Source organism: Lampris incognitus, chromosome 8 (genome assembly GCF_029633865.1).
Source record: "Lampris incognitus isolate fLamInc1 chromosome 8, fLamInc1.hap2, whole genome shotgun sequence".
NCBI classification, from domain to species: domain Eukaryota; kingdom Metazoa; phylum Chordata; class Actinopteri; order Lampriformes; family Lampridae; genus Lampris; species Lampris incognitus.
Window position 1 is genome coordinate 42,262,365 of NC_079218.1, and position 23,432 is coordinate 42,285,796.

At 43.5% G+C, this 23,432-nt stretch overlaps 2 protein-coding genes across 3 annotated transcripts in view; one reads left to right on the forward strand and one right to left on the reverse strand.

Moving 5' to 3' along the window:
- Positions 1-1,334: 1,334 nt before the first annotated feature.
- ublcp1 (ubiquitin-like domain containing CTD phosphatase 1) lies at positions 1,335-15,565 on the reverse strand. 2 transcript variants are annotated; one of them, XM_056285316.1, is made up of 11 exons: positions 15,488-15,565; positions 13,914-14,149; positions 13,453-13,544; positions 12,546-12,631; positions 12,271-12,386; positions 8,858-8,956; positions 8,407-8,444; positions 8,150-8,248; positions 5,311-5,427; positions 2,198-2,325; positions 1,335-1,833 (listed from the first exon to the last, which is right to left on the reverse strand). In XM_056285316.1, the coding sequence occupies exons 2-11, from the start codon at positions 14,065-14,067 to the stop codon at positions 1,806-1,808; spliced, it is 957 nt and encodes a 318-aa protein (XP_056141291.1). In that variant the 5' UTR covers positions 14,068-14,149; positions 15,488-15,565; the 3' UTR covers positions 1,335-1,805. The 2 variants fall into 2 exon arrangements, with proteins under 2 accessions (XP_056141291.1, XP_056141290.1); XM_056285315.1 differs by lacking the exon at positions 15,488-15,565 and adding an exon at positions 14,480-14,595.
- A 2,710-nt stretch (positions 15,566-18,275) lies between these two features.
- LOC130116631 (RING finger protein 145-like) overlaps positions 18,276-23,432 on the forward strand; it is a 41,221-nt gene continuing 36,064 nt past the window's right edge. Inside the window, exon 1 of the mRNA XM_056284599.1 lies at positions 18,276-18,420. The gene's annotated coding sequence lies outside the window, so the exon portion shown is untranslated. The remainder of the gene's footprint in view (positions 18,421-23,432) is intronic.

Consider the following 23,432-nt stretch of genomic DNA (forward strand, 5'->3'; position numbering starts at 1 on the left):
ATTTGACCCAGGTCTCTAGACGTCTGACTGAGGTATGTGTGTGTGTGTGTGTGTGTGCCTGTTGTTAAAGTGTGTGTGTGTGTGTGTGTGTGTGTGTGTGTGTGTGTGTGTGTGTGTGTGTGTGTGTGTGTGTGTGTGTGTGTGTGTGTGTGTGTGTGTGTGTGTTTGTTAGGGCTGTCAATATTCCAAATTTGAATAGATAATCGTAAAAAAAATAAAACAGACATTCGAGTGTGAAAATGATCATTCATTTGTGAAATAAAAAGCGGCACTACCGCGGCTGGTCCGCCTCGTGAATTCTCGCAAGAGGCTCGGCCACTGCACTGAATACACCGCATGACGGACAGGGGTCCCAAAACGTCACTTTCACTGGCTGAAAATGAAATTTAGGTCAAGCTGAAATGAGCGACTAATTCAACAACAACCGTGTGGTGGAAGATGGTAGAGACTTCACAACCCGACTCGTCCGCAGAGTGATTTTATCTCCGAACCATCTAAAAAGCCCCTTTTGGAAATACTTCGGATTGTGATCAAAAAACGGGAAAATTGTGGAACCGCGAGATAAAGTCATATGCAAGCTATGTTAGCATTCCGTGTTTATCATGGAGCAGCATGCTCAGAGCGTTGAATGTCTGTTCTATATACCGTAAAACTTCAATTAATACCCCACACTTTTATTTACTTCGATCGGCGAATGTAACCGGCCTGTTGTTGTTGTTTTTTTTCCCCTTTGGATGTTTTCCCCCTTTTTCTCATCGATTGTATCTGGCCAATCACCCCACTCTTCCGAGCCGTCCCAGTCACTGCTCCACCCCCTCTGCTGATCCAGAGAGCACTGCAGACTACCACATGCCTCCTCCGATACATGTGGAGTCGCCAGCCGCTTCTTTTCACATAACAGTGAGGAGTTTCGCCAGGGGGACGTAGCACATGAGAGGATCACGCTACCCCCCCCCCCCCAAATGGGTGCCCCGACCGACCAGAGGAGGCGCTAGTGCAGTGACCAGGACACACAACCACATCCGGCTTCCTACCCGCAGACACGGCCAATTGTGTCTGTAGGGACGCCTGACCAAGCTGGAGGTGACACGAGGATTCAAACCGGCGATCACCGTGGTGGTAGGCAATGGAATAGACTGCTACGCTACCCGGACGCCCAAACCAGCCTATATTTGGGACAGGAGTTGGGACCTTTAATTCCTTTCGCACAAAACTCTTGCTCAGCAAAGATGGAAAAATACATTCAATTTGTTTATTTAAACCCCTAATCCGTATAAAAACTAGGCTATTGAATAACACATCAATTACAAACCCGAGAGAGAGAGAGACAGGGAGGTCTATGGTCTTTAAATGAAGTTTTACAATATAGGACAATATTTCATTTGTTTATTTTGTAATGTGTAGGTATGTAGGTCTTTTAAAAGACATGATTACGTTGAAATAAATATACCTATACAAGTAGTTATGTCTGTCGTTGTATTGGTTTGCCATCCATCCGTCATCTGAATGCGCAAAAATACATCTGAATGGGTTCGAACCCATGTGTTTTTGTTTTTTTTAGAAGGAATAACCAAACGTCATTTTTGGCCAATTTCGACAGCCCGTGTGTGTGTGTGTGTGTGTGTGGTGTGTGTACAGTTAGACACCAAACATGCAGGTATATAAATAGGGTAGAGCATCCCAGTCCTGAGTTGTTGCGGGTCTGTTGGTTGTTGCGGAGTAGTTATAATTGTGAAATGTGTGTAGAATATGTGATGGGGCTACAACATCAACTTATCCTTGAAGTCTGTCAGAGTGGTCCTCTTTCAATGGCTGTGCCTCTTAGACAAGAACCTATGTAAGGGCACACACGCACGCACGCACGCACGCACGCACACACGCACGCACGCACACACGCACACACACACACACAATTGAAAGATTAGCATTGCCATTTTTAATTTACCATGCTGATATAACACACATTTTAGATTTTTTGTGACTCTCAATTCATTAAATTCATCGTGTGGAGGGTCTCTGTGTATGTCTGGAGTCATCGCAAGCAGAATTTCTGCTTCTTTTTTTGTGCATTCAAAATACTTTTTGTCACTGTTTTATTGCTTACTCTTCTTATAAAACTCTTGTGAACCTCTGCTGCATGGACACAAACCACTGTTACTACAGAACGGGTGACATCCGCTCACCCGTATGCGCCTACCTCTCCCAGTGTTTGTGGTTGAGTCCAGTGAAGTCTTCAAGCTTGGCGATCTCTTTGAGGTACTGGGCTAGTTTATACAGCTCCCTGTCCCTTTCTCTGTTCAGATGAGCCTTCATAAAGGGTCGTATCTAGAACACACACACGCAGACAAAACCACATGTGTTTTAGTCAACAATCTGTCGCAATGGAAACGCTCTCATGTCGACCTACTGTACTGCTAATGATCTGTGTAAGCTGGCGTCTTACCAGCATCCCGCGTGCATCAGCTTGATCTTTCTGTTAGCTATTCTTATCCATTTGATTACATATAAATACAGGAAACAATTCATCTTTACACACTAAAGATGTTTTGTGCTCACTCGCATAAATGCAGTGCTTATTCCTAACACATGGGGCAGTGGTCCTCAACCACTGAGTCGCAACCCCCCCCAGAATAATCAGGTTGGTGCTTGTAACCCCCCCCCCCCCCCTTGATATTTAGGATGGGTTTAATACCAAGGACAAATTGCATGTATGTGTAAAAATGTACTTGGCTACCAGACGGTTCTAACAAAAAATATACATACACTAAGAAGGAGAGTAGGAAAAAATAGCAACAATAAGACAACACAGGTGGCTTACACAAAATGTGGACCTTAAAACAATCTGGATACTTAAAGTGCAGTGAGAAAATATTTTCCCCCTACCTGATTTTCTTTGTCAAACAATGGTTTCAGATCTCTTTTTTGGGGGGGGGGGGTGTATTTTTTCCCTTTTTCTCCAAATTGTACTTGGCCAATTACCCCACACTTCCGCGTCGTCCCGGTCGCTGCTCCACCCCCTCTGCCAATCCGGGGAGGGCTGCAGACTACTGCATGTTTCCTCCGATACATGTGGAGACACCAGCCGCTTCTTTTCCCCTGATAGTGAGGAGCTTCACCAGGAGAATGTAGCGCATGGGAGGATCACGCTATTCCCCCCAATTCCCCCTCCCCCCTGAACAGATGCCCCGACCGACCAGAGGAGGCGCTAGTGCAATGACCAGAACACATACACACATCCCGGCTTCCCATCCGCAGACATGGCCAATTGTGTCTGTAGGGACACCTTACCAAGCCGGTAGGCAATGGAATAGACCGCTTCGCTACCCGGACGCCCTTGGTTTCAGATCTTTATACAAAATGTAATAAGATGACAAGAACCTGAGTAAACACAAAATAGTTTTTAAATGATCATTTCATTTATTGAAGGAAAAAAGTTATCCAACACCCATATGAAAAGTAATTGCCCCCCTGAATTTAATAACTGGTTGTGCCACCTTTAGCAGCAACAACTTCAACCAAACACTTCTTAATTTGAAATCAGTCTTTCATATCGCTGTGGAAGAATTTTGGCCAACTCTTCTTTGTGGAACTGCTGTAAGTGTTTGAGCATGAACTGCTGGTTTAAGGTCCTGCCACAGCATCTCGATGGGGTTCAAGTCAGGACTTTGACAAGGCCACTACTAAACCTTCGTTTTGCTTCTTTTGACCCTTTCTGCGGTGGACTTACTCTTGTGTTTTGGATCATTGTCCTCCTGCATAACCCAATTAGGCTTCAGCTTCAGATCATGGACATTCTCCTTCAGAATTTTCTGATAGAGAGCAGAATTCATGGTTCCTTCAATGATGGCAAGTTTTTCGGGCCCTGAGGCAACAAAGCATCCCCACATCATCACACTACCACCACGTTTGACTGTTGGTATGATGTTCTTATTGTGAAATGCTGTGTTTGCTTTATGCCAGACATAACAGGAGTGATGTCTTCCAAAAACTTCCACTTTTGATTTGTCCGTCCTCAGAAAATTATCCCAAAAGTCAAATGTGAGACTGGCACAAATGTTTCTCTTGGCTAGCAGTGGTTTGCACCTTGCAACTCTCCCATGAATTCCAGTTTTGCCTAATCTCGTTCTTACTGTCGAATCATGAACTGCTTCTTGTTCTGAGATATTGCTGCGGTCTGCTCTTAGGTCCACCAGCCACCAGATGGACCTAAGAGTGTCGTGTGTGTTGCCTCCTTTTCTCATATATCAAGCGTAAACCTGTGGTGATTCCGTATGTGGCGGAGCAGTTGAGACGCATATTTTCCAAACACCTTAGCTGAGGCTAGAGAGGCCTGCAGTTCTTTAGATGTTGTCCTGTTTGTTTTTTGTGGCTTCCTGGATGAGTCATTGCTGCGCACTTGGAGGAATTCTGATAGGCTGTTCACTCCTGGGAAGATTCATCACTGTTCCAAGTTTTCTCCATTTGGAGACGATGGCTTTCACTGTGGTTCGCAGGAGTCCCAGAGCCTTGGAAATGGCTTTCTAACCCTTTCCAGACTGATATAGCTCAACTATTCTTCATTTCTTCCACAATTTCTTTTGATGACAGCACAGTGTGCTGCTTGTTGACACCTTGTAGCCTACTTCACATTGATAAGGTTCTATAAGATATGTTTAGACTCAACAGAGCTGGCAGTAATCAAACCGGGGTGTGTTTGCTCGAACTGAATCCAATGATCAGTTGGTTAATTGGTTTACTGAGTAACTAAGGGGGCAATTACTTTTTCACATATTGGATATTTTTTCCTTAAATAAATACAATTATTTAAATAAAGAATTGTGTGTTTACTCTGGTTCTCTTCATCTCATTAAATTTTGCATGGAGATTTGAAACAATTAAGTGTAAAAAATGTGCAAAAATAGAGAAAATCAGGAAGGGGGCAAATGCTTTTTCATGGCACTGTATGTTTCATGAAAAAGCATGTTGCGTTTTGCAAATTAGTAAGTCTGTAGATCAGTAGCTGATAGTTGCAAATATGTTTTTCTCCGGTCCAGGTATCAAGTATTCATTTTGCGCTCATGTAATAACCTTGACTTTATGCTTTGGAATACGCGGCTAATGACAGAACCAGTGTGGAGACTGACAGAGGCATGTCATTTACACAGTTTCCAAAGCAGATATACTACTTAGGCAAAGCGACCACTGTTGACCTCAGGTAAATGTTACCAAACAACTTTACCACTAGAGGCATTTAAAAATAAAATAGAATATTTAATAATAATAATAAAAACACAAATAAAACTGAGGTGGAGATGATGGTGAATGAGCTACCTTCAGGCCGTTCTGTGGATTCATGAGGAAGTTCCGTCCGATGTCGTCAAACATGATGGTGTTCTTCCTACTGTAGAACTCACCATACTTCCCCCAGATCACACCTAAAGGCTTCACCTGACAACATACATCATGAGTCAAATGCACAAAATCGGGTGTTTCACTCAGCTTGTCAAAGAAAGTTTAATCAGTTCATCTGGACACGACATTTATTGAGAGAGGAAGGTTTCATCACTCATCTAGTGACCTCTTCAGTCTCAACTGACTGCAGGTATACTCACCCTTATAAACAATACAGTGGCACAACAACTGAAAATGATCAGTTTCATATGCAAATTGCCATGACCATTAACTAGTTTCAATGGCCATGTGTACTATTCACAGAGGATTTGGGAATGTTTGCAATCACAGCATTGTAAAATGGTGACAGATGTTCTCTTAGCCCCCCTGGTTCAGGGATGGTTGTTCACTCGTCACATAGATGGCCTCTTTGACTCCCCGTTCGAACAGTGTTCCTCCCCATCAAGGTTGTGCACATCCTCATCCTTGAAAGAGTGGCCACTGGCCTGTAGATGGGTGTAGACTGTGGAGTCCTGGCCTGACTGCGTTAGCTCTTCTGTGTTGTGCCATCCTCTTGGCCAGTCACTGCTTGGTTTCCCTGATGTACAAGTCACTGCAATCCTCCCGGCACTTAACAGCGTACACTATATTGATCCGTTTGTACCAGGGTACCTGATCCTTGGGGTGGACCAATTTCTGGCACAGCGTGTTTTGGGGTTTGAAAGCAATTGAGACACAGTGTTTGGAAAATACGTGTCTCCACTTTTCTGACACTCCCGCTACATACGTAATCACCACTTGTTTACGCTTAGACAGCTGTTGTCCTTTTTCCTCCCTTCAATTGGTTGGTGCACTGTTTGGGCATCTTCCCAGCTTTGACAAATGCCCAATTAGGTTAACCACACTTAACTAGGGCCTGTTTAATGTCGGATTTCTCCCCTTCTCTGGCCGCTGTGTCGGTGGAGACATTGTCACCTCGGTGGTACAGTATCCTGATGGCTCGTGGTCTGTGTACCAGTGGATGATGAGAGTCAAACCTTAACTACTGATCAGTATGTGTTGGTTTTCAGTAAATATCAGCAATTAAATGTCCCCCATCACCAACTGCAATTTCAGTCTAAGAAAGCTAGCCTGTCATTTTTCACATCCTCCCTGGTAAACTTGATGTTGTTGTCCACAGAATTAATGTGGTCGGTGAAATGTGGTACATCCTGAGATTTAATTTTAACCCAGTGGTCGTCCACACATCTGAACCAATGGCTAGGTGGTGTCCCTGGATAGGACATCAGAGCCTCTTTTCCACTTCTTCCATCTACAAGTTGGCCACTATAGGTGAGACTGGGGAACCCATAGTACACCGATGCCTCTGCCTATAGTACTGCCCCGTGTATGTGAAGTACGTGGACTGAAGACACAGCTTCGAGAGCAGACATACTTGGTCAGTGTTAACGGTGGTCCTATTGCTACGGATGGGGTCGTTTTGTAATTTCATACAGACTACCTCCACTGCTCCATCAACAGGAATGCACGTGAAGAGAGACTTATCATATGAGACCATTGTTTCATCCCCCTCCATAATGATGTCCCTCATCTTATCCACAAAATCCATAGTATTCTGAATGTGATGTTCATTACTGCCTACCAACAGGTTAAGAAAAGATGCCAGAAACTTAGAGATGTTATAGATCACTGAGTTAATCATACAAACAATAGGCCATAATGGCACATCCTGTTTATGTATCCTGGGTAATCCATACAGACTAGGTGTAGCTTCCCCTGGGTGCAATCTGTGGTACAAGAGTCTTCCAATAGAATTGTCCTGTTCTAACAGCTTCAGAAAATCCATCACCTTTTTCTTGTAACCACTGCCTGGATCTCATTTCAGGGGCTCATAAGTATTCATGTCGCTAAGTAGTGTCATAACTTTCTCATGATAGTCCGTCTGTTTAATACACCAATGCATCTGCCTTTGTCTGCTGGAAGGATGACAATGCTATTGTCCTTACTGAGAGTCGTGAGAGATTTCCTCTCATCTCTACCGATGTTGAACGACAGCACCTTTGCATTGCTGAGGCAGGCTGAAACTTCCGTCCGCAGTTGCTCCGCTTCCAGGTCCGTGATGTGGTTTTTATGGATCGCTGATTCCGTGGCTGTGATTAGCGAGGATGTCTTTCTCCGCCTGGGCAAATTGTCTGTCGGACAGATTCTTCACCCACTTGTGCACATCGCCAGCGTGTGTCTAGCGTCCATCTCTCTGTCTGCTGTTGAGGGCGCTGTCCGTTGTCTGTCGATGTCTCTGGCGTGCAGTAAGTAGGTCGAACTTCTTTTGAACTGGTTTGAACGGGGTGTCAAAGAGGCCATCTGTGTGAAGTGGGAACGACCATTCCTGAACGGGGGGGGGGCTAAGACTAGATCTGTCACCATTTTACAATGCTGTGATTGCAAACATTCCCAAATCCTCTGTGAAAAGTAAACATTGCCATTGAAACTCTAGTTAATGTTCACGGCAATTTGTATATGAAATTGATCGTTTTCAGTCGTTATGTCACTGTATTGTTCATAAGGGTGGGGATACCTGCAGTCAGTTGAGACTGAAGAGGTCACTGAGATGAGTGATGATACATTTGTCTCTCAATAAACATTGTGCCCAGATGAACTGATTCAACTTTGATTTTCTTTTGCTCCACTGTGGCGGTCTTATATTGACTGTGTGCATAAGTTTGACTGTGTGTGTGTGTGGGGGGGTATTCTGTGCGAGTGTTTTTCTGTGCAGACTAACCTCCACCACTCCTCTCTTGGGAGTGTGCACCGTGATCATGGCTGCACTATCCAGCATGAATGCGATCTTGTAGTTGGGGTTGTCCGTCACTCCAAGTTCCTGCATAAACACACACATACAAGCACAAACAAACAAGCATAAATTAAGAGTTTTCCCTGACAAATTCAAACAGGTAGAACTGATGTACAATGACATTGACCAAAGTAAAACAATCTAACAATTTGTTCTGTAAATTTTTTGAAAATGGAAAACCTTACTTTCATCTTGGCATCAATCCACTTCATACTTGTGGCAGCTAAAGCAGAAAGAGCACAGTTGTGATATATAGATCCCCAAGTGTCAATTTTTAAGTATGATCATCCTCAGATTTAAAAATGACCTATGACTCTGACTCTGTTGAGCACTAGTTACGGATTTCACACAAGGGAACAAGTGGATGAAATTGGATATATCACACACACACATCTACATATCTCTATATCTACATATATATAGTTAGGTATTTCCAGCATGGCCGCTACTGTTTTTTTCTTTTAGTAACAAGAAAACCCATTTTGCACATGACTATTATTTTTGGTTTAATGTGCAAAACTTTAAAGTATTACCAGAGATCACACAAATCAAAACGTTGTGAGCTAATATGTAAAACCCCATATTGTTGTGCCTATGCACTTATAACTTCAAGAGAAGAGGAGAGAAGATACATACACCAGATGACAATGTCATAGTCCTCATAAGCAGAGGTCAGAAACTCGTGGAGGAATGGCCTCATCAACTCTTGACCCGTCTCTGCACAAGACTTGTGATCTAAAAGTCATATAAATTGTAGAAATCAACTCATAGAATCCAATTTTAAAATAAAGACCGGTAAACAGACAAAAAAAATGATAAATTTCTCTTTGGCTGGGCATGGGCTGAGCCTCAAACATTTTTCAGCCCAACTGAAAGAACACTGCGGCCCAGTGGCGCAGTGGTTAGCGTGGTCGCCTCACAGCAAGAAGGTCCTGGGTTCGAGCCCTGGGGTAGTCCAACCTTGGGGGTCGTCCTCCATGTGGAGTTTGCATGTTCTCCCTGTGTCAGCACGGGTTTCCTCCGGGGGCTCTGGTTTCCTCCCACAGTCCAAAGACATGTAGGTCAGGTGAACTGGCCATATTAAATTGTCCTTAGGTATGAATTTGTGTGTGTGTGTGTGTGTGTGTGTGTGTGTGTGTGTGTGTGTGTGTGTGTGTGTGTGTGTGTGTGTGTGTGTGTGTGTGTGCGTGTGCGTGTGTGATGGCCTGGCAGCCTGTCCAGGGTGTCTCCCCGTCTGCTGCCTAATGACTGCGGGGATAGGCTCCCGCGACCCTGAGAGCAGGATAAGCGGTTCGGATAATGGATGAAAGAACACTATTGGAAAACACAACATTTTTTTATATTGCTTTCAGTCCTGCAACAGTGCACTGGTAGAGGTGGATTTTAAATAATTGCAGGTCCGGCTAAAGGCATAGGCCATTTAGGCGGTCACCTAGAGCACCACTTTCTGGTGGGCGCTGGTCGCCATCAAAGGAAAAATAAATAAATAAGGTGGCACGGTGGCACTGTGGTTAGCGCTGTCGCCTCACAGCAAGAAGGTCCTGGGTTCAAACCCTGAGGTTGTCCAACCTCGGGGGGGGGGGTCATCCTCTGTGTGGAGTTTGCATGTTCTCCCCGTGTCTGTGTGGGTTTCCTCTGGGTGCTCCTATTTCCTCCCACAGTCCAAAGACATGTAGGTCAGGTGAATCGGCTGTACCAAATTGTCCCTAGGTGTGAATGTGTCAACCCAGTGATAGACTGGCAGCCTGTCCAGGGTGTCTCCCTGCCTGCCGCCCAATGACTGCTGGGATAGGCTCCAGCATCCCGCGACCCCTATTGGGATGAGCGGCTTGGGTAATGGATGGATGGATAAATAAAATATAAAGAGTTGCCGATGGGTGCCCTTCCTCATTTTCTGCCTTGAGGGAACGAATAAAGAAAAAGATATACAGCACATCTTTCTTAAAACAGAGAGGGAATAGTTCTCTCTTCTCTCTTCTTTACAGCATTAATATTGTAATGATTTACATGTAAAAAGGCACGTAACGCAACCCTGCAGACTTCATTTTAAAAAGTCGCGTTAAGTAGTCGTACAAATTTGTCCGTCCATTTATCTGCTAAGTCTCCAATCTGTCACGGTCTATTTAAACCAAATGATGTGATGTTCAGCTTGTGGCTTTAAACTTGATTCTGCAACAGAACTGAGTTTTAGTTCAAAACCTCAGATGGATAAAAAGTTTGACAAAGTGAATGATGATTAATCTCAGTATATTTTCAGAAATGAGACTTATTCCAACTTAACATGAATTGAGAAATGTGAGTTAACGTTAACAGAGAGAAACTATTCTGCCTTCCATACGTTGTTAACGGGCTGACGTCTGTTATCCAGACTGAACTGCTGAATGGTGTTTCTATCAAATCAAAGTTTCTAATAGAAACTCTGATTTAATAGAAACTTCCTATTAAGTCACCCATCCATCCATCCATTATCCAAACTGCTTATCCTGCTCGCAGGGATGCTGGAGCCTATCCCAGCAGTCATTGGGCAGCAGGCGGGGAGACACCCTGGACAGGCCGCCAGGCCATCACAGGGCTGAAACACACACACACACACACACACACACACACACACACACACACACACACACACACACACACACACACACACACACACACACACACACACACACACACACCCCTAGGGACAGTTTAGTATGGCTAATTCGCCTGACCTACATGTCTTTGGGAAGAAATTGGAGCAGCCGGAGGAAACCCACGCAGACATGGGGTGAACATGCAAACTCCACACAGAGGACGAACCAGGACGACCCCCAAGGTTGGACTACCCTGGGGCTCGAACCCAGGACCTTCTTGCTGTGAGGCGACTGCGCTAACCACTGCGCCACCATGCCGCCCTATTAAGTCAGTTTCTATTAAATCAAAGTCAGCCTGGTCAGAAGACTCAGGGTGCAGATGCTGAAATTTCAAAATTCACCCGACTTTGTGGAGTTGATAGATGAGTCACAGACACGTCTGTCTTCCTACCTGTCTCTCTCCTATACTATCTCTGTCCGTGTCTCTTTATTTTCTCTGTCTGGCTGTCTCCATACCTGTTTCTCTCTCATACTCATCTCTCTGTCGAACAGCTATTTCAGAGAATTTCAGTAGAATTTATTTTAATGGAGGTCTTTACAGGCTCTGCTCTTCTTACTGTCACAGTGCTTTTTAATCAATATGGGCTCTGAATTAGATGTAGACACTGTAAAGTAAATAGATCTATCTATCTATCTAGATTCCTATCTGGGATGTTAATAACAGGTAAAGGTAGTTGGTAATATGTAACAATTTATTCCTTCTTTGATATGTGATTTGTTTGTTTGACAAGTAATTTTAATTCATAAAAATATATATTTTTGTTTAGAAACCACTGTGGTGTTTGTTTTCTATATTTTTACTGTAGAATGAGTGGGTGGTGATGAGGCAGTAGTGGAAGGGTAATGTGGTGGTGGTGGTGGTGTGTGTGTTTGGGGGGGGGCACCAAAATGGCTAGAGCCAGCCCTGAATAATTGTTCCAGTCAAGCAACTTGAATAAAGCCAGAATGACATTCAAATCAAATGATCAAAAACAAAGACATACATCCAGAAATGCTTGGCAGGTACTCAGCAAAGTGGCTAGACAAATATAAGGGCCTGCATGGTCCCAGTGAGTAAGCTTATCTTCAATTAATAATCACATTTTGAAATGGGGATGTATCAAACCCATTTGCCTTTCCTCAGGTTGTGTACAGACAGAGTGTGTGTAACCATTCAAGCACACGGCAAAAATCAGAAATGCAGTCAGTGTTGTGACAAAAAACTAACACGCAAAGACAAAAAAAGCAAGGCTATATTACCGGGGTAAAAGGCACCATTTAGATGATATGATTAAAAATAGGTCACACTTTATTGGGTTTTTGCTACAGTTAATCCCTTTATTACAGTATATGGCAGGGTGAATAAAACTGTGTACTGTCACTGTCACACTCAGAGCATTTATATATAGGTAATAGCCCTGGGCCAGTACAACTCACCAAACAGTGTGTAGTCCACATCCAGCACCAGAAGCCTCTTGCCCTCTCTGGGAGGATTTAGCTCGTCCACCTTATAGTCTTTCACTCTTCTAGCTATTTTAGCTAGGTTCTCCTCTCTAAATACATACAACACATATTTATAATTACAGTTGAGAAGAGGATAATTATGATTAGTGTATAATTATAATTACATAAACATTTTAGTTTACAATGTGAGCCACGTTTGTTGAGCTCTTTTCTATACAAGCACAGAACACACACGCACATAGATCTACCTGTTCTCTACTTCAATGACCTCCTCCTCAATGTCGAAATCATTCACCACATCATCATTCTCTGGAGGAGGGGCTAAAACATCTTCCTTTACAAGAAAAAAAACATGCATATTAAGAGAATACCACTCATTCATATTTGACCAATCAGGTTTATGGTTGATTGGCAGATAATTTTATTATCAGTCAGAAAGTCAGTCAGCTAACAAACCAGCAAGTCAATCTGTCAGTTAGTTGGTCAGCAAAGTAGCAAGCAAGAGAACACCATGCCCTGTTAGTCAACCAGCAAGCTAGATAACGACCCAATCAAACATTCATCAAGAGATTATCTAGTGCTTGGTAGCCTGACTGCCAGCCAATAAACTAACAAATCAGCCAGCAGCAGCTTGCTACAGAAACTGTTATTTTGCAAGCCAGTCAGTGGCTTAAATAACATATTAGTATAAGAACAGAGTTGGTCAGGTTGCCACTCACCAGTCTCCCGTGTGAGGTGAACGAATTGCTAGGCAAGGGTTGAATAGCAACCCAGGGAGTTAATTGATTAGCCTGCCAAACAAATGGCTTTTCAGTGAGTTAGGCAACATTCACACAGAATCAGGCATGTCACAACGTGGCCCAATGGGATCAGTGATCCCCGCAATGGGCCATCGCAGGAATCATGACCCACGTGGACATCTTCAATCTGATCGCCGGCTTACACGATTGGCCACCGCAGTGCGACATCCAGTTGCGTTCCGGCAAAAATTGAATCTGGTTCAACTCTCTTGCCGGACACTGCTGCGATTTTTTGCTGAAACCCCTGCAGAACACACTGCCCTCATTCAAAATGAATGGGAGGACTTGTGTTTTTTGACGCATTGCCCGATTCTGTCTGAATACGGCCTTATTAGTCTGCCAGTCAGCCACCTACCAGACTCTCCTCTCTGGTGCCCATCATCATGATCTTGGTGTTAGGCTTCAGCTTCAGAGAGCCAAGCTTCACCTCATCCTCAGCTGGCTTACCTGATGGGAAGAAAGTAAAAGAAAAGGAAAGAAGAGGTGGAGAGACAGATTTACTGCACTGAGGAACCCAGATTAATGTTACATAAATTAGCAGTCATCTTGAAAGACATACATCTACATAGCAAAATGCGAACAAAGTGACACGTATGTAGAAATCGGGACTGTGAAAAGTAAACTCTTGTGCATCTCTAAAGGCTTATTCGGTGTAGATAGGGGTTGGGGCTAGGGAAAGAGTTGGAATCTCTAGTAGGTTCTCAGGAGGTAGCAACACAAGAAGTTGATTTTAAGAACCCAACCTGACGGTGCAGGGGACACAAAGCATGATTAACATTATAAGCACAAAGGGTCGAGACTTTTACGAGCGCTCACCTTTGACCTTTAGTCCCAGCAATTTCTGTCTCTCTGGCAGCACACCAGTCAAGGTCTTAATCGATTGTTTAAGGTCCAGCACTGTGTCCTCCTCAGACAGAGAGCTGATGGAGTACTCCTGGCCACCCCACTTAATGATCACCGATACCGACATGGCTGTTGGAGGCTGCTCACTCAAACATACACACTTTTAGCAGCTGCAGACAAGAGCACTCGCTCTCAAGCAGCTGGCGAACCTGGAGCAGCAACGTGACACACAGGAAGACAAATGCAACGGATGACCACAGAGCCTTTGAGCTGTCAGAACAGATTTTGTCATTTATCTTGCAAAATCGCGGTGATATGAACCAAAACAAAGCATAAAACAAGACACAGACAGATTAAAAGGTAGCGGGGACTTTGCCTGGCTAATGTTCGAGGGGGGGAAAAACGCCTCCTAGTCGGACCAAACGCGCCTGCGTTGTTGTTATTTTTAGCATGACATAATATTACCTAGCAGCTAAGTAAACAGTCGCGTCCACTACTTAACGTTAGCTAGCAAAGGTTTGGGGATTGTGAGTCCTCACCTTGCTAATTTAGCTTTCAAGCAATATTTTGAAAACCGTTTTCGATTTCCCTTTTTGCAGTTAAATGAATGAAGTTTACTGTCCAATTTCATTCAACGGACTTCATGGAGTTCCAAGCCCTGCCGGAAGTGACGTCAAAGTAATTCCTCGTTGCCATGGTGGTTTTTATCGGCGGCTGGCATCCGAAATTTTGCATTATCGCCACCTACTGAAACGCATGAGCGTCACTGTACGGACTACATTGTACACCCAAAGTGATCCCATTCACGACATTGTCCATTCTGTAACCCAGACCCAGCCCGAGTTGATGCAAATCCTTCCCGCAGTGTAGATCTCCGGATATGTCAAAAAACATTCAAACATCTCCTGGCAGCGTCCGGCACCATCTTGATTCTTGTCGACTCCCCCCTTTATTTCAGCAGCGCAATGAATGACCGTGACGACTAACGCCAAAAACATTTTCTTGTCCGTGCAGATATTCTGGTCAGCTCCATTCCTTTTCTGCATTCTCTTTGCAGCTTCAGCGTACGACAATCCAATTTCTGTTCTCATTTTATTCCCCTTTTTCTTCTTTTTTGGTCTATGTGCTGACCCAATATCGCGATTTCCCTTGCAGGGCCAGGCACTTTGCTTGCGCGTTCTCAACTTTACAATCTCCAACATTGCGGCTGTCCTTCCCACATCTCCTGACATACTGCAGCAACATGTCCATATTCTTGACAGCAAAAGCATCTGAGAGGAGCTCTCTCATGCTGTCTAGCCCTGTAACTCACATAATCAAGGTGTACACTCTTTCCGGCAATTCCCCCTTCCAAAGTCAAACCCCGAATTATTGTCCTCCTCCTCCCCTTCACGGAATCTAGCCGTTCTTCTTGCCCCACACACGCCTGCAACATCCCGAAACGACAGCCTCTACTGACGCTTTGAGATATAATCAATGAGAACGTCCCACTTCTAGTTATCCCGATCGATCGTACGTCTCCCAAGTTTTCCCCCCTGCAAACTTACCGACGTCAATGTGGGTGCCTGGAAATCCCGTCTTCTCTCGTCACGGCTGTCATCCCACAAAAAAAAAATACATCGCCTCGGTTCTCAGTGACTGACAACAATCACGGGAGTGATTCGTCGTATTCTTCCGTCTCTTACTTTCAAACCCTCTTGTGTCTTCGTTCTCATTTCCAATTTCGCTCCGACCCTGACGTCATTTCCGCCATCTCCGACCCCCCCCGAACGAAAATATTGATTAGCCGTCTCACAATGTTCGCCTGCCAACTTCCAAAACAACACTGACCGTCGTTGTTCCTCGTTGCCACGGTTACGCCTTTACAGGAGTGAGGAAGATTGACGCAAAATATTTCTCTCGATACTAATATGTTAAATCCAATGCTATTTAGGTAAAGTACTTGTGGTAACTTTCTCAAAAGAGGCAGCGGACTTAAGACTGACATGTTTCTCTCTATAAAAACGGACTGCGCGTTTTAAATAGCAAAGTCACGTTTATTCCATCCACGGAATGTGACACGGAGGGCATAGAACTGGCTCCCATTCCAGATCCTTCCCTAAAGACATACTCACACTTCCACTGTATCAATTACTGGTTGGTATTGTAACCGGTTATTTTCTTGCCCGGCGCGGGATTCGATACGAGGTGTATTGCACCACAAGGCGACACCACTAACCGCTCGGCTAAAGGGTCAGACCCATTAACTAGCGGCTAACGTGTCTTATTAGTAGTTTACAGTATCTTTACAGTAAATGCAGCCTTGTAAAAATATTGTGATAGGCCTAATATGACCGATTTCTTTCCTGATCAAACCAATTAAAAATTCACTCAATAAATCCAAATGAAGAAAAATAAAATGCAGCCGTTTTCCTCTCTTTGGATTTTCTGCTTGTCTAACTCGTTTCAGAAACAATAGCGTGTAAAAAAATTTGAAATTCAATTTCTAAATGAACCTGTTCATTCCGTTGCACTCAAAACTTTTTTTTGAGTTCTTGCAATCTCAATGCAGTCTTACTTACCTTTATTGAACTTATATTAGCCCGTAACCAAGCAACTTTTTTAGATTAAAAGGGAATTTGCGTCATAAACTGTCAAATTCAGAATTAAGCAGTGTCGATTATACACTCATTGTGCATCACAACAAATGTATTAACAAGTTTGCTGCTAAAACAGTCTGTGCAGTACGATGTATGACGTCACCGGTTATGATCGCAAAAGTTTATTTATGCCCGTATCTTATGCATGCCCAATAATCCAGGTAAGAAAATCACACAAATTGAATCAGCTCGTCTGGATACAACGTTTACTCATCACTCATCTAAGTGACCTCTTCAGTCTCAACGGACCGCAGGTATCCCCAGTTGAGACGCGAATTTTTCAAACAGTGCGTCTCGGTTGCTTTCAAACCCCAAAACACGCTGCGCCAGAAGTTGGTCCGCCCCAAGGATCGGGTCCCCCGGACACAAACAGTGCACGCTGTTAAGTGCCAGGGGGATTGCAATGACTTGTACATTGGGGAAACCAAACAGACACTGGCCAAGAGGATGGCACAGCACAGGGGAGCGAACACGTCAGGCCAGGACTCCGCAGTCATCTACAGGCCAGTGGCCACTCTTTCAAGGATGAGGACGTGCACATCCTTGATAGGGAGGAACGCTGGTTTGAACGGGGAGTCAAAGAGGCCATCTGTGTGAAGAGGGAACGACCATCCCTGAACCGAGGGGGGGGGTACATCTGTCACCATCTTACAATGCTGTGATTGCAAACATTCCCAAATCCTCTGTGAATAGAACACATAGCCATTGTAACTCTAGTTAATGGTCACGCCTGTATATCAATCAATTTGCATTTTACATAGCGCTTTTCTAGCTGCAACAGCCACTCAAAGCGCTTTACAATTAATTCACACACACACACACACACACACACACACACACACACACACACACACACACACAAAACACGAGATCGTTGTTTCCGGTCGTTATGCCACTGTATTGTTTATAAGGGTTTGGGATACCTGCAGTCAGTTGAGACTGAAGACGTCACTTAGATGAGGGATGAAACGTTTCTCTCAATAAACGTTGTGTCCAAATGAACTGACTCAACTTTCCGTGATTTATTCATGCTCCTTTACAGCCATCATAGCTATTAGATAAAAATGAATGCGATCACAATTTAGACTGAAATTCACTTCATTAACATTTCTTTTGAACACACGATTATTTAAGAATGTATTTTTGGGGGGGGGGTTACAAGCACATAAATCATTACGCACCAAGTCTGTCATACAGACTAAGTACCAATGACAGATCTTGTCTGCCTCATAACAGCCCATCCCTCCTTCATGGAAGAACCTTTGTGTCAGGCTGTCCACAACTCGTTTATGTTCGCACACAAGGTTGTCAGATATCACGTCTTCCAATTACAGTGCACCACTCAGACGTCAAAACATTCATAACACCTTCCTCTCCCACACATGCATGATGAATTCTTATCCTCACATATCTCTCTCTCTCTCTCTCTCCCTCTTTCCCTTTGCCTCTCATAAACAGTTTTTATTTGAATAATTGCTACGGCCACCAAGATCTACCACCAAGACACGCATGCGCACTCACGCGCGCGCACACAGGAACAAGAATGACTCAAAGTAAGTTTTGAACGCCAAATGTATTTATAAGAGATTAATGTTTCAGGTGATATAAATACAGAGTCAAAAGAATTTCCAGGACTAGTGTACTGCGCATGCTCGGAGCATCCTTCTCATGATTACATGGTAATGGCTGCTAGGTGAGATGAGCACACGGGCCGCTTCCTCGGCGGAGGTTCCATCATTTCAGGACCGTTAACTCGGGTGTCGCCGAGTTAAAATGGTTGATATCCGACCAGACAAGCAACCCAAAACCGCGTTAAACGTCTCGATCATCTTTCTTGAAATGTAAGTTCGTTGTTTTGTTTGTTTTTTTATTTGCTTTGGGTAGTCGTTAACAGTTTACGCCTAACCAGTTTAGGACGTCTACTAGTTAGCTTGCTAGCTGGGCTAACCCGCTTACAAGAGGCAGCTAATATTTCTCATCAACCATCGTGATGTAGCGTTAATGTAAAAAAGAAATGCCAGCAGGTTGTTATGTCCATGTTTAGGATGTAACTGCAATTGATTTATGTTCTCGGGTACTTTATTTTCTTGTTTCAGTTTTCATCTATTAGCCTCGACTAGCCTGGCTGTTGACACAAGTTAGCTTTTGGCTAGCAAATAGCTGGGGTTAGCTTATTAGATCTAGTTTACATTTGCTGGCACTGTGCCTGGTGCCAGCTCAGTGCGGCTCATCACCTCCACACAGCGCCAAAATGGCTATATATTTAGCACTTCTGTCAACTTTTCACATCTTGGGAGAGAAATAAACCCGTTATTTGGGTATATTTCGTTGCTACACTTACAACACGGCGTGTAGGCTTCGTCAGTTTAGATAGCCCCGTTGCAGCCTTGGAGCACAGCGAGCTGAGGTTTTTTTCCCCCCTCCTCTCTGGTGGAGACGATAGGGTTTACTATAGTTCATGGCGTGCTTGCTACGATCGATGCAGGAGTCACTCATCCTTACTTTTGCGGTAGTGTCTTAGCATTAAGTGTGTTTATCCAATTAAGGTAGATCTGACTAAACGATTAATTGTTGCTGCTGCTGAATTACTACAACTGATCCTACGGCGGTGTTAATGTGAAGTGGGATTCCGCGAAGCGAGATCTCCCCGGCCATCCTGATCATGATGATTCTGGAATTATGTAAGCGAACGGGTTCCTGTCCCGGGCGCTGATTTTTGTTTCCTAGGATGGCGACGGAATGTCACAAGGAAAAATGCCAAATTTGGTTTAATGGTTAGGTGTCTTTATGCTAATGCATGCTCAATAAACCAGGTAAGAAAATCAAAGAAAGTTGAATCCTTTCATCTGGGCAACGTTTTTGTCCAGATGAGCTGATTCAACTTTCATTGGTTACGATTAATGTTTGAATTAGGGTTAAGTTAGGTGTTAGGAACGAAACACTCGATATCTCACACCGACCCCATCCCCAGTTTCGGCAGTACGGGCAGCACTGCGAAGTGAGTTTTCGAGGGAAAGGGCACTGACCCACGTCCATTACTTTATCAGCCACAACCCTGCAGAACAGCACGCCTCGACACTGGTGAAGAGTTAACGTGATCCGGGTAGCGTGGCTGTCTATTCCGTTGCCTACCAACACGGGGATCGCCGGTTCGAATGCTCCGGCTTGGTCGGGCGTCCCTAAAGAACAAATGGCCGTGTCTGCGGGTAGGAAGCCGGCTGTGGGTATGTGTCCTGGTCGCTGCACTAGCGCCTCCTCTGGTCGGTTGGGGTGCCTTTTTATTGGGGGGGGGGGGACTCCTCACTGTCAGGTGAAAAGCGGTTGGCGACTCCACATGTAACGGAGCAGGCCTGTGGTAGTCTGCAGCCCTCCCCGTATCGGCAGAGGGGGTGGAGCAGTAACCGAGATGGCTCGGAACTCGGAAGAGTGGGGTAATTGGCCAAGTACAATTGGGGGAGAAAAAGTGGGTGGGTGGGGGGGGGTTAACGTGAAACCACATGGCAGCCCCTGATGCGTGGTACTGGGTCGCAGGAGGCGAATTTCCAAAATGCAGGGTGGCAGGGGAAGGCTCGTTAATATTCATAAAAGAAGCGCTGCCTGATTGGCCGATGAGCGGCAGGGGAAGGCTCGTTAATATTCATAAAAGAAGCGCTACCTGATTGGCCAGTGAAACTTTTTTTTATTCACAAATTGTTGGCAAACAACAGTCACAAATTAAGACAATAAAACAACACAAACAACAACAAGGACAATTAACATATCGGGATCATAATAAAAATGAAATTAAAATAAAGCAAATCAGCTCTGAAAATGCCCAGTTGAGTGCAAAGATTTATAGTTTTAATGGCTTTCCTATTCATTCAGAAATATTAAGAAAATTATAGTTTTAATGGCTTTCCTATTCATTCACAAATATTAAAAAAGGTTTGCGACTGGAGAATTTAGACTTATGGATATGTGAAACGTTGGCGCTTTGATGTTCACATTGCTCCTGTCAAAGCACGTGATTCCTTCATTGCCCTGACAATGCTTGGCTAGTCAGCTACGTTAGCTAGCACAAGTTATAATCGATCTTCGCCCATTGCATCAATATACTATACATATTTATCAAAACAACTACTTGTCCTATCTCTATATATTAAAGTAATCCTATCACCACCACAGATATACTCAAAACATATCTTCATCATTTTCATAGGCGCAATAATGTACACCAGACTAGTATTGGTTAGAAAGATTATGCATCAGCTTAAGTAACGTTAAGAATTCTGGGGGGAGAGAGTGGAAGTAGGAGCATTTTGAGGATCTGACCCTTAAGGGGGTTCAACATAAAATAATTGTGAAGTATGCGTAACACAAACATTATAGTACTGTTCTGTTATATCTTTTTGAAAACTTAATAAAAACTTCAGTGAAGGAAAAAAAAAGAATTGACTGTGTTGGTAATAGCTGATGTAGAACGTATGTCTTCTTTATTCCCGTTATGTTATACAAAAACATATTCATATAACGTTATCAGTTCATAAAAGTTAATGTCTTAAAGCTTGCAAAATTCATATTCGTATAACTGTCCGTTAACAAAAGTATTAACACTTGCTTACCTTACGCTCAACTCCTCAGGATGTCTTGACAGGAGCAACACAAACGTCAGAGCGAGCAGCAGCTTTTCACCGGCCAATCAGGCCGTGCTTCTTTTATGAATATTAATGAGCCTTTCCCTGCCACCCTCCATTTCGGAAATTCGCTGGCAGGAGCTGTCAGACTTGGTCCAGCCTTATGGAATCAGCCCCACCTCTTAGTCTTGCACCAAATTTGGGGCCCTAATCCTACCAGTTAAGCTACGTATGATAACAGTAATATTGGGCTTGTTAGGAGGGTGGGGACGCTAACCCCTTCTGTGTACTACACAGACCCATGTGACCTCTCCATTATACCCCCGTCTTATCGCGAAGGTCGGTGATTTGTCTGTTATTTGGAATTTATTATTAGGAAAACGGATGAGAAGGTGCTGTATCCTTCACACTAACCGCGCAAAGTAGGATCAGAGTCTATTGGCATTATCCGTTACTAGTTTAAGGTGTCCCATTCTGACTCTGTGGTTATGTGTAACTTAATTTGTTGTTTATTATATCAAGCTATGTCTTCTAAGGTTTAGGTTGGTTGAGGTTATGGTTGGGGTCTAATTTGTTGTTTTATTTTAACCCTATTCTGAAATGGTTAAGTTTAGGTTTTGGATTGGTTTGGGCCTAGTTTGAGAAAATGATGGCAGAGTTTTAACAGGAAATTTGTGTAAATCTTTGGGGGTATTAGGGCTGAGGTTTGGTTAAGGTTAAGGCCAGGTTATGGTTAGTACCCGATTTTTAATGCCTTAGACCATCTTTGGAATGGTTTAAGGTTTTGGTTGGGATTTGTATTAAAAATCAAAATGGTGTCTTGGGCAGGAAACAATGACGGTTCTGGTGGTGAAAAAGCAAGATGGTGGACTTGGGTTTTCAGGGTTTCTCCATGTTGTTAAGTTCCTAAAAGTCTGTTTTTTAAGGGCTACGTTTGGTTGCGGTAGGGGTCAGGTTTATGGTTAGGGCCTACTGTGTCATTTTAAACCGATTCTGAAATGGGAAAGGTTAGCGCCAGGCTATATTGGGGCCTACTGTGTTATTTTAATCCTATTCCGATATGGTTGAGTTTTGGTTTTGGTTTGGTTAGGGCCCCATTTAAGAACAAAATGGTGTCTTGGTCAAGAGACAAAGTTGGTTTTGGCAGGAAAATTGAGCAAGAGTGGTTTGGGTTATGGTTAGAGTTAAGGTTAAGTGTTAGGAGGAGATACATTCCCAATTTCGGCTGTTTGTGTGGTTTTGTGAGCTGAGTTTGCAAGAAAAGGCAAAGGCATCATGACTTATCTGCTGCAATTCTGAAGAACAATGCGCCTCGACATTAGTACAGAGTTTGGGCATGGTCACACATGCGCGAAATAAACATTGGCGAATGTTCGCCTCTGTTCACTTCCGTTCTATGCGAGTAAAGAGGCAAATCGCTTCCACTCGTGTTGTTGTAGTCAAGACCACACCAACCGAGACCAAGACATTATTGAGACTAGAGAGTATCGAGACCGAGACAAGACCAAGACATTTGGAGGTCGAGACCAAGACAAGACCAAGACATTTGGAGGTCGAGACCAAGACTGTATATATCAAAGAAAAATCACAACAAAACAGAACAAATGACCAGTATCTTTTTTTTAATCAAGTTTGCTTTTACATAAATGCAACAGCAACATTTCTTTTCAGCAAGGTATTTTTTAAATTATTTTCTTGAACATTTTGCATTTTGGTGCTCTCCCAGCTATTTTGACTCATTTTCAAGCAATTAAGTCTTTTTTTGTTTATATCTTGCAAGAAGATGTTAATCTGGATTTGTTGAATTATTGTGCCTAAGTGTAAACAGATAAATACATCATCTGAAATAAGATACACTTTCTTTTAGTTTTTGCACGAGTCTTATAAAAGACATGTAGATTTCCAAAGATGCAAAAAAGTGAGCACACTCACATAGAAAAAGAAAAAACAACTTAGGTGCATGGCTATGAAGAACTTTCACAACAACAGAGAAGGCCAGACAATGTCCTTTTTATAAGTATTAATTCTCCTGGGCAGCCATAACAACTTTGCTTCATAAAATTAAAGCATACATTTACTAGGAATAATTTAACTGAAAATTGTGGCATGCCAAGCATGAACAAAATGCGTAAAACCATTAAAAATCTGAGCTCAACACTAAGAATACACTCACAAAGGGGTGGTTGTGAAAGACCTCAAAGGTCCCATTTCTGGGCCAGGGTTAGGGTGAGATGGGATGA